The 11,447-nt window shown below is 45.8% G+C and overlaps 2 protein-coding genes across 2 annotated transcripts; both read right to left on the reverse strand.

Moving 5' to 3' along the window:
* Positions 1 to 3,246: 3,246 nt before the first annotated feature.
* On the reverse strand, positions 3,247 to 5,189 carry LOC105556566. Its single transcript, XM_012003659.1, has 2 exons — positions 3,699 to 5,189; positions 3,247 to 3,537 (listed from the first exon to the last, which is right to left on the reverse strand). The coding sequence occupies exons 1-2, from the start codon at positions 5,187 to 5,189 to the stop codon at positions 3,247 to 3,249; spliced, it is 1,782 nt and encodes a 593-aa protein (XP_011859049.1).
* A 734-nt stretch (positions 5,190 to 5,923) lies between these two features.
* On the reverse strand, positions 5,924 to 11,101 carry LOC105556567. Its single transcript, XM_012003660.1, has one exon. It carries the CDS (start codon positions 11,099 to 11,101, stop codon positions 5,924 to 5,926), a length of 5,178 nt encoding a protein of 1,725 aa, XP_011859050.1.
* Between the last annotated feature and the right edge of the window lie 346 nt (positions 11,102 to 11,447).

Here is an 11,447-nt window from a genome sequence, read left to right on the forward strand (position 1 = left end):
CTTAAAAGCCAGAACTATGTGTTTAATGTATCAGGAACTCTAGAACTATTAGAAAGGAAGTCATAACTCTCTACAATTAGTGATTTTCCACGAAATGAGATGCCAGCTTCACACACACGAGTTCTGGCTATTCTAAAACAGTTCTAGTGTAGTTCCAAACGTATTCTCATGTTTTCCAAAGAATTCTATGCACTGGCATACTTGCATAATTTTAAAAAAAATTAAATTCCCCGAAAAAATGACTTTAAAACAGATACCTATGAGACGCTGGTCGAAATCTCAGAGTTCTGGCTATTTCTGTGAAAACTTGCGAAACGCAGACCGAACTCACCAAAACAATCGAAAATCGCGTAAGCATGCTATGCAGAGCGTCCTTCTTTGTTGCGTGTACACTGAGCCTTGTATAGAAGTTGGCATTTGTGCGTAACGTTGTAACGAGCGGTGATAGCTAAGATATTTTGCGAGCAATAATTAAATATTAATACTTTTTTAGCTTAGCTCTGGGTGAACATTAAGATAAACTATGTCGCATAGTGCGGTTATGAAAAAATTTCCGGGAAAACGTAACGGCACGGCCATATTTATATACGATGGATATGTTTATCACATGGATAAGCGATGTACAAGAATTTATCGCTGCTCATCGCGACGAAGTTTGGAATGTTATGCGATATTGATGTGTAATCCAGATGGCACGTACATTTTGAAGTCACCGCACACTCATTCGGCCGACGATACAATATTGCAGCAGATCGAAATGAAGCAGGAGATGCTGCAAATGTGTCGAGAAACGTTGATGAAGCCCAAAGAAATATTCGATACAGTATGCCGAAAGTAAGTTAACGTAGAATCGTCGAGCACAGAATAAAGCAAACAAATAAACCATAACCTAATTCACGCGTTTACACTTATTTTTACAGAAATTCAGTAGCGGCTGCAAAAATGTCTTATTCCGTCATGAGAAATGTTCTCAATAGGGAACAGTTACGTCGAAGACCGGAAACACCGCGTACCATCATTGAACTTGACACGATATTAATGAATTATCAACCGACTCAATATATTTTTAAGGGTACAGTACTATCAGATGAGGGATATAGAGCAGTTATATTTTCAAGTGATGCTCTTCTAGATGCTTTGGCAGCAACTACAGAAATTTATATGGATGGTTTTTCGGTGAGCAATATTTGAGATTTGATATTATTTAATACGAGCGATAGCAACAACAAAAAAGAGAAAAGCAAAAAGATGTCGAAACATAACATTTTGAAAAATTGTATACTTTTGTGTGCAGGTGGTTCCTACAATGCCATCCTTCACGCAACTATACACCATCCACATACGATATATGGATACAGTAAGTTATATGTAAAAAATATGTATTTCATTATTTTACATTTCACGTGTACCAATTCACTTTTCTCTAACGCTTCATGTGTAAACTATTTATGAACACAACCTTCACAGGTGGCACATTCTAGATGAAATGTGAATTTCCAAATATCTCAATTTCAGGGATGGAGCAAACTGTCATGTCAGGGATTTAACTTGGAATATCTATGTATTTCAGGGTATAGCTGTTCTCTTTGCGTTGTGTAAAAAACGCACAATGGGCGTGTATAATGCAATTTGGCGGAAAGTAAAGGACCTGCGTCCAAATTGCGAGAAGTCCGCTCAATCATGAGTGATTATGAACGCGCGGCAATGACGATTGCAAGGAAGATTTTTCCGGACTCGCGGCTAACCGGCTGCTGGTTTCATTTCAATCAGGTATAATATATAGATTTTCTATAATATCGAAAATGGAAATATTTAGTAACCTTGGAAGCTTTTTTAACTCGTATGTTTGTTAGTTTGCATTCAATATTATTCTTTGTATAGGCCGTATTAAGACGTTGGAAGGCCCTTCGATTAACAGCAGCACCAAGGAAGATTCTCGGTCTTACCATGGCCTTACCGTTGGCTCCGGCTAATATGTTCGAGCAAGGATTGCAAATACTTCAAGAAGAAGCCGATACGTTATCGGCGCAATATCCCTCTGTGTTGCAATTTATTGTTTATTTGAGACGTACTTGGCTACCTTTGAAAGATAAAGTCTCCGTTTTCGGTACATCCATACGGACGAATAACTTCGTAGAGAGTTTCCATTTTGCAATTTTTCGCAAATTTGGAATTCATCCAAATATTTGGAAATTTCTTCGTATGTATTGCTTGTCATTATCACGGCTTTTGTACATTACCGCATAAATATATTTTTTAAATGATATGATTTTTACAGATAATTTAACTAGTTTGATCACCGATCAAGAAATAAATATTGCGAGATTGGTAGAAGAACATGGTGTAAGGAGACCACGAACCCAATATAACATGAACCGTGACAAACGCATTGCAAAGGCACAATCTTCATTGAATTCGGGAAGGTAATTCGTATTTTGTTTTATTTGAGTAATCTTGCGATAAAAAATAATCATGTTTCTATGTTAGCGATTCTCGCTAGGAGAGTTCGCTGGTACCGCTGCGGATGGAAGCAGGGTGAGAGGACGTAGCGACAAGACTCAAGGAGCGAATGCACGCTTAATTGGGGTGGAACATCACGTGATCTGAAGACTCGGACGAGTTGATGTAAAATGAAATGACACAGGTTTAATACTTTAACGAATTACATGTGAAAGTTTCGGCAAATGTAAAAGTCTGTAAATGTGAGATCTGAGAAGTCGATACAAGTCAATTCGGTATGATAAGTCTGTATTCACGTGCACAGGTCGATATTATTGATCGATGGCCGGCCTGGTGAGTTGATGCCCGTGAGCCGTGTCCACGCGGCGCCGGCGTGCGCGGTGCGTGGTGAGTCTGAGCCGCCGTTGATGCTGTACTCGAGCTGTCCGGGATGAGCCGCACTGATGGATTCACTGTGTCTTTCACTGAGTCTATTCTCGGATGAGCAGATGAGAAAGTGAGAAGGTGAGAAGATGAGAAAGTCCACAAAAGAGCACTGGATAACTATCCGCACTTCAAGACGCGTGTACTACGTACGGTCGCCATGAGACAAAGAGCCCCGGAAACGTACGTGAAGTCGCGCGGTCGCCTCGTGTCGCGATCGGGCATGCGCGAGCAGCGCTCATGCGGCGCTGCACGATCTGACCCGGCTGATGCTGCCATCACGCCGGGGATGAAATAAACGAGATTCAAATTAATCTCGAACATTCCGCCCGCCATCAGCAACGATGTTGATAATCCCTAATCTTATGATGAGATTGGCAGGACGGAGAGCTTGATCACTGGTCGGATGAGAGTGGTAGTGGCTGTCTTCAAAGTCACCACCCGCACGAGTCCATCCTTCCCAGGATGTAGGGCTGTTATCCGGGCTAACGGCCATTTGCATGGTGGTAGCCGCTCGTCGGTGATGAGCACCAATGATCCGATCTTGAGCTCGTTGTTCCTATGGTGCCTTTTGCTGGATGAGTTGCCATCGTGAGAGTCTTGAGATGGCCATGTCAGTGAGTGATGGCTCTGGTATGGCGGTGAGAGGGCTTCCTACGAGGAAGTGACCTGGCGTGAGTGCTGAGATGTCTTTTGAGTCGTCACTCAATGGTTCGAGAGGTCGCGAGTTGAGAATTGCCTCAATTTGAGTGAGCAATGTGGTGAGCTCCTCAAAGGTGAGCACGCCTTCTCCAATAGTGCGCCGTAGGTGATACTTTTGGTTTTACGACGGCCTCCCATTTTCCTCCCCTGTGAGGTGTCGCTGGGAGATTGAACTCCCATCGGGTGTTGTCTTGCGAGAGCAGTTGAGAAATGCGTTGATGGTTTTGAGTGCTCTGGATAAACAGCCTTTTGAGAGCTGTATCCGCGTCGATGAAATTGGTGCCGCAGTTTGATTGTGAGGTGTGAGCAATGCCGCGTCTGGATGAGAAGCGTCGATGGGCGGCAATGAACCCTTCGGATGAGTAGTCACTGACCGCCTCTAGGTGTACTGCTGAAGTTGAGAAGCAGACAAAGACGTAAATCCAGCCTTTAGTGGTCTTGGCACCTCTTCCTTTCCACGTTTTGACGGTGAGTGGCCCTGCGTAGTCCACACCTGTATGAGTGAACGGTCGTGTCTGCGTAACCCGAGAGAAGGGTAGTTGGCCCATCAGTTGATGAGCACGGATCTCCCTCTGCCGAGCACACGTGACACACCGCAGAATGTAAGACTTGACAGGAGCCCTTCCGCCGAGAATCCAGTACTGTTGTCGGATGTGCGACAGCGTAAGCTGCGTGCCTCCATGTAGAGGCCGTTGATGAGCGTGAGCGATGATCAATGATGATAGCTGAGAGTAACGAGGCAATATTGTAGGATGTTTCGCATCGAGTGAAAGAGCTGCGTGAGCGAGTCGTCCGCCGACGCGAATGACTCCTTGAGCGTCGATGTACGCAGTTAATCGGTTGAATGCGTGTGCCTTTGCCAACGGTGAGTCTGCTTGTAGCGCCTTGAGCTCGTGAGAGAAGTACGTTACTTGAGCTGCCTGAATCCAGAAGAGCCTCGCTTTCTCCAAGGTCTCTGGAGAGATGTGTCTAACAGGCAATGAGTCGTGGACCTTCCTCAACCGTGAGACGAATCTGAAAGAGAGAGCTGTAATCCTCAATAGTTTAGTGAGGCTTGAGTACCTGTAGATGAGTTGCCATTGAGAATCAGTCCTTGGCGTAACCGTCAATAGCGAAACGCCTGGGTGAACTTCTGTTGCACTCAACTCTTCGGAGAGTGCTGGTTGCGACGGCCATAAGTCTGGATTGAGTATCCATGGTGATCCCGTCCACCAAAGTGAGTGGTTTTGAAGCTGAGCAGTCGTGAGCCCTCGTGATGCGCAATCAGCCGAATTGGAAGTTCCAGGTATGTATCTCCAGTGAGCAGCTGGAGTGAGTTCTTCAATTTGAGCCACCCTGTTTCTGACAAAATCCTTCCAGCGTGATGCATGAGACCTGATCCATGAGAGTGTCACTAGAGATTCCGTCCACAGGTGAGTTGCCGTTACGTCCTTGTTTAAAGTGGCTTTGACGTATAGCATGAGTCGAGAGAGCAGTAGAGCAGCCGTGAGTTCAAGTCGAGGGATTGAGAGCCGCTTGAGAGGTGCTACCTTAGTTTTGGAGCACACAAGTGAAGACGTGGATCCAGTTGAGTCGTGAACGGAGATGTATACGACTGCAGTCATTGCTAATTGAGAAGCGTCAGAGAAGCCTTGCAGTTCCACAGAAGAGGTGCTCCAAGTGTTGAACCATCTAGGTATCGAGAGCTTGGCCAAGCCTATGAGTTCTTCTCTGCGGATGTTTCGTGGTTAGGTGGCACCTTCGCTCGTTTGCTAGGGCGCCTGCGAGCTCGTACGCTCTCCGCCGTGTTCTCCGGTCTGGTGGTCCTCGGGAACGGGCGGTTAAGACACTTATGTTCTTTCGGTTCAGTCTTTATTGTTTGTATTGAGGCTTACGCCTCTTACAGTGAACTTCCTCGTAGGAATGTCGCAACCGAACTAACTTCTTTTTCGTGCGCCGCGTGCGCCTCGCCTATAACTAACGGCAAGAAGGGGGGAGGGAGGGCCGCGCATGATCAGGCTGCGCCAGCCAATGGTATCGCACATGACCGCGAAGGGCCTCATGTCCCAAATCAACTCATTAATGCTTTAACAAAGCCGCCCGCCTTGAAGGGTTCCCCTTCAATTCACAGGTGACAAGAATGCCTTGGAAAATGCTCTAACAAGCCTAGAGCGATAGCTAACAGGCATAGCTAATTAAATAAAATATTGTGTTTAACTCAGCAGGGTTATCCTAATAATACATAGGCTTATAATGTAATGTGTAACTAAACTTACATCTACGCGTGATTAACAGAATATATGAACTTATAAGGTAAGGCTTGTAACGCAATTAATTGACGTAACGTATGACTGCTTAATTATAGAGGCAATATAGCCAATCTAGCCAACGGTCTGTCGTATGATCCCTTGCTAGTTCTAACCGTGGCTGAGCGCGCTATTCCATCAGTTCCCGAATGAACTCGCTCCACTCGTCCGGTTAACCAGTGTAGTGGTGCTAATCCCGGCTGTTTTATTAGAACCAATCGACCAGGTTCCAGCTGCAATCCCTTGGAACGTTGCCATTTGTGGCGCTCCTGAAGGGAATTTAAGTATTCCTTACTCCACCTCGACCAAAAGTGTTGTCGCATATGTTCTATCAATTGCCATCGTGTCAATCTATTTATATTAACATCAAGTAGCTCCGGACTCGGGAAACTATTCAAAGGAGCCCCGGTTAGGAAGTGCCCCGGGCTTATATATGACATGTCGTTGGGATCGGAGCTCAAAGGCACGAGAGGTCGAGAATTTAGAATGGCTTCGATTTCGCACAAGATAGTCTGCATTTCTTCAAAGGTTATGTGGTGTCCACCAATTATACGAGTCAGGTGGAACTTAGCTGATTTGACAGCCGCCTCCCAAAGGCCACCAAAGTGAGGCGCGTTGGGAGGGATGAAGCTCCATTGCGTGTGATGATCGCGTAAAAAATGTTCGATAGAAGTTTGCACCTGGTTTGTTGACAGAAAATCGTACCATTCCTTCAATTGTCTTTGAGCTCCGACAAAGGTAGTAGCGTTATCCGAATACATGCACGCCGGTTTGCCTCTCCTGGATATGAGCCTTTTAAGCGCCGCAAGGAACGCGTCGGTGGTAAGATCGCCCACCACCTCTAAATGTATCGCTTTTGTTGCTAAACAAACGAACACGGCCACGTAGGCCTTGCGATTGCGCGAATTGCGTCGATTTCCTTCTCGCAAGGTCACTGGCCCGGCATAGTCTACGCCGCAATGCGAAAATGGTCTAGAAACCGCGACTCGAGGAGTGGGCAGATTACCCATCAGTGCTTCGGATGATGTTGGTTTCGCCCTGAAGCATGTAATACATTTGTTTATGATACTACGAGTAGCAGATCTTAAAGATAACGGCCAGAATCGTTGGCGAACCGCGGCCATAGTGGCTTGCAGGCCGCAATGCATGTTACGTAAGTGCTCGTATTCTATAATGCGTCGGGTTAGCGCGTGATTTCGTGGTAGGAGTATCTGATGGCAGGCATCGAAAGCTAATGCCGAGTTCTTCAATCTGCCGCCTACCCTTATAAGCCCGTCATCATTCATGAAAGGGGACAAAGAGATCAGCTTGCTCGCGCTACCGAGGCTACGCTTTTGCTTTAGGCTTTCGTAATCAGTCGCGAAGACTTGTACTTGTATAGTTTTACATAGAATATTCAGAGAGTGAGAATTCTCTTCCGGGGATATTTCTACAGTGAAAGGTTTTTTGTTTTTTGGTTTGAACACTCTCGAACAATAGGCTAAGATTCGGCAAATCTTATTTAAGTTAGAAAATTTGTCGATGAGTTCGTTTACGAAATTAGAACTTGAAGAGGCTATTATCGCGCAAGTTATTTTTTGTTCGGGCATTCCCGTCTTTAGTAAACTAAAGTTGCCGCTAGGCCATTGACTTTCTGGCGATGTAAGGTAAGAAGGGCCTTGCCACCATAATCGCGAGTGCATTAATTCAATAGGAAGCATCCCTCTCGAAATGATGTCGGCCGGGTTGTCGGCAGACCTAACGTGTCGCCAACTTGGGATTTCTGTTAACCTTTGGATCTCTCCTACTCGATTGGCAACGAAGACTGACCATCGACGCGAAGGAGAGGTTATCCAGTTTAACGCTATGGTGGAATCTGACCATAGACATATTTTAATAGCCCTTGTATCTATTGCCAATTTGATCTTATCAATCGTTTGGGACAGCAATAATGCCGCCGCCAGTTCAAGGCGTGGCAAAGAAACCGCCTTAAGAGGGGCTACGCGGGATTTAGAGAACAGGAGATGCGAAACGTACTCATTCGAGTTCACCCGTGTGCGGACGTATACGCAAGCGCCATACGCGTGTTCACTCGCGTCACAGAAACCGTGTATTTGCACGAGCTCTGGTTCGAATTGATGCTTGACTTGCCTAGGGACCGATAGCTGATTGAGATTGGTTAACTGCAGTTTTATTTGTGACCATCTCTCATGAATCTCCTGGGGAACGGATTCGTCCCAATCTACTCCTGCCCGCCATAAGTCCTGTAATACTAATTTTGTGAGTACGGTAATAGGGCCTATTAAACCTAAAGGGTCAAATAGTTTGGAAACTTCTGATAATATAGATCGCTTTGTCAAGACTCCTGGGGATTGTTCAGGGTTAAAGGAAAAACGGAATACGTCGTCGCGTTGGTCCCATGCGATGCCCAAAACGCGAAAGCTACCTTCTTTGTCGAGAGTTACGAGACCATCGATATGACCGTCGACTCCCTTTATTAAATCCGGACAATTAGAGCCCCATTTGCTTAGTGCGAAAGATCCTGACTTTAGTATCTGTATTATTTGGTCACGAATGTTTATTGCCTCTGTTTTAGAGTCTGCTCCGGTGAGCAGATCGTCGACATAAAAATCGCGCTTTATACGAGAAGCCCCAAGTGGGAGTTCTTTCTCTTGTTGATCCGCAAGATCCACGAGGCATCTTGTTGCTAAAAAGGAGGCCGCCGCCGTGCCATATGTAACCGTGACCAACTCGAACGCCTGCACGTTGAACGCTTTGTCGTCACGCCATAATATTCTCTGCAATCTTGTTTGCGACGGGTCTATCAATATCTGGCGGTACATTTTTACCACATCTGCTACTAATACGTATCGGAACGTACGAAATCTTAAAAGAATCGATGTGAGGTCCTCCTGCACGACCGGCCCTACCATCATTGAATTGTTTAATGATATTCCGCTATCGGATTTGCATGATGCATCGAAAACCACCCGAAGTTTGGTACTTTTAGCGTTTTCTTTTACTACGCAGTGATGAGGCATGTAGTACGTACCGGACTCGTGTAAAGAGGTTTCTATTATTGGCCGCATGTGCCCTAAAGTCGCGTATTCACGTATGACCCTTGAATATTGTTCTTTTAGCTGTGCGTCCCGATCAAAACGTCTTTCTAAGGCATGCAGTCTATTTAGTGCTATGGTTCGCGACTCGCCTAGCTCTGCACATATTTCTTGTTTGATCGGTAAATGAACTATGTATCGACCCTGGTCGTTTCTAGTCGTCGTCTCTACGAAATGCTTCTCGCAGCGTTGTTCCTCAAGCGTATATGTTTTAGAACTGTCGCGAAATTCGTCCATTTTCCAAAACCTATGGAGCTGTTCGTGCAAGTCGGAATTGCTTACAGAGGCGCAAAGTGACGCCACTCGTTGTATGTGCGCTGGATGATTGATTAACCTGCCTGCTAGAATCCATCCTAATTTCGTTTTTTGTAGTAGTGGGTGTTCGTGTGTCGCTCGGATCTGTCCTACACACAGGGTGTTCCAGAACGTTTCTGCACCAATTAACATATCTACTTTAGATGAAATGTGGAACTTAGGATCAGCTAAGGGGAGATTGCGAGGAAGTTTAAATTCCGATCGCTTCATTGTAAATACGGGAAGGTCGTCAGTAATTCGATCGACTACGATGCAATCGATGACGACTGAAAAGGTGTTTATACGTGAAAGGATTTTGATTTGGATCGCTTGCGTGGATTGAGCCGTAGTACCGCTTATTCCTGATACCGACATATTCATTACTCGAGGGACTAATCCTAATGTGTTTAGGAAATCCTTTGTTACGAAGTTAGCTTGGGATCCCGAATCGAGAAGAACTCGGCTAGAGTGTTGCGAGCCACCTTTACCTATCGCGGTTACAATAGCTGTGGACAGAAGAGCCTGTTGGTTACAGGCGGAATTAGAAGAGTGCGTCACCACAACGCTAGCCATATTAGGCGTGGGATTTGCGTCCGTCTTGGCCTCTTGTTTAGAAGCCTCAGTAGACTCACTTTGATTAGACAGCGCGGCTTGAATGTGTAATAATGTGTTATGCCGTTTAGAACAAATTCTGCAGTTCCCGGACGGGCATTTAACAGCGGTATGAGCAGTTGATCGCAGGCAATTTAAGCAGATTTTGCGAGAGCGCGCATTCTCTATGCGCTGATTGACCGCGAGTGCTAAGAATTGCTTGCATTGATGAATGGCGTGTTCGCCTTTACAAAAGTTACATTTCACATTGACTGATGTATGACAAGATGTCTTTTGCTTGGTATTCGCGTGTGATCTAGAGCTAGCACCTTTACCTGTTACGCTGTTGGCTTGTTGTGCCGATTCGAGAACCTGACAGTGACTAGATAGAAACTCGAAAAATTGTTTGATTGTTGGCAGCTCATCGCCTGCCAGTGACCTTTGCCATTCTCGAGCAGTATTCGCGTCGAGTTTAGCACTAAGTAAGTAGATTAACGGATCGTCCCAACTATCCGTCGGGCGTTTTAATGCCTTCAACGCTTGAAGATGGCGTGCTGCCCCGTCCGTGATTTGCCGTAGCTCGCACGCATCCTCCTTACTCATAGTCGGCAGTTCGACTATGGCTTTTATATGTTTTTGGATTATGACGCGCTTGTTGTCATACCTAGTTTTTAGTAAATTCCACGCGACCGTATAATTGTCTTCGGATATTTCGAGAGAACTTATTATTTTATGAGCGTCGTCGCTAGTTGCGGCTCTTAAGTATTGTAACTTATGTACTGCGCTGAGGGAAACGTTAGAGTGAATAACGGATTGAAAGGTGTCCCGAAAGGGGAACCATTCGTCGTACCTTCCCGTAAATTTCGGAAGGTCAAGCTTGGGTAATCGCATGTTTAACGACGGGCGCGACGTATCGAGCGAGTTCGATGTTGTCTGGGAAGGAATATCACTGTCACGCGACACGCTCGGGGGTCCTAGTAAGTATCGTATTTTGGACGCCAACTCGTAGAACGCATCCTCGAAAGTAGTTCTGTCGGTAGCTTCTGTCTCGTTTAATAATTCTATATGCATTTGCAACTTGGCATATTCGGCCCAATATTGTTCGAGCCTGAATTTGCGTTCCTCGAGTTGTGCCCTTACCGTCCGCGTAACTTCTTGAACAGAATCTACGTACGTTTTTATTCGCGTGCAGGATGACTTTACTGTGGTGCGACGTTTTTTCAATTGAACAAGGTCGGCTTCGCTAGCCATTTTGAATAGCCAACGCAACGAAAATGAATCTACGCTAGGTCTTTGGTTAAGATTATGTCGAATGAGTGTCTCTCACGTGTAGTACCGAAGGTGGTTCACCACGAGCCCAGATACAATGGAGGGCGTGGCGCGCAGACGCGTCGCGTAATGGCTGCGTCTCTAGAAGCTTCTCGACGGATTCAAGCGCCGTTCCGTGTGTCCGCCGAAGTTGCTCGAAGCTTCACGAAGGCTCCCTGCGTAGTCCCGTATGTCCGCCGAAGTAGCTAGAAGCCTCCCGAAGGATCCCTGCGTGGTCCCTTGTGTCCGCTGCAGTAGCTAGAAGCTTCTCGAAGGTTCCCGGCGTGGT

The sequence above is a fragment of the Vollenhovia emeryi genome, unplaced genomic scaffold, assembly GCF_000949405.1.
Source record: "Vollenhovia emeryi isolate VEMERY1.0 unplaced genomic scaffold, V.emery_V1.0 DF939927.1, whole genome shotgun sequence".
NCBI classification, from domain to species: domain Eukaryota; kingdom Metazoa; phylum Arthropoda; class Insecta; order Hymenoptera; family Formicidae; genus Vollenhovia; species Vollenhovia emeryi.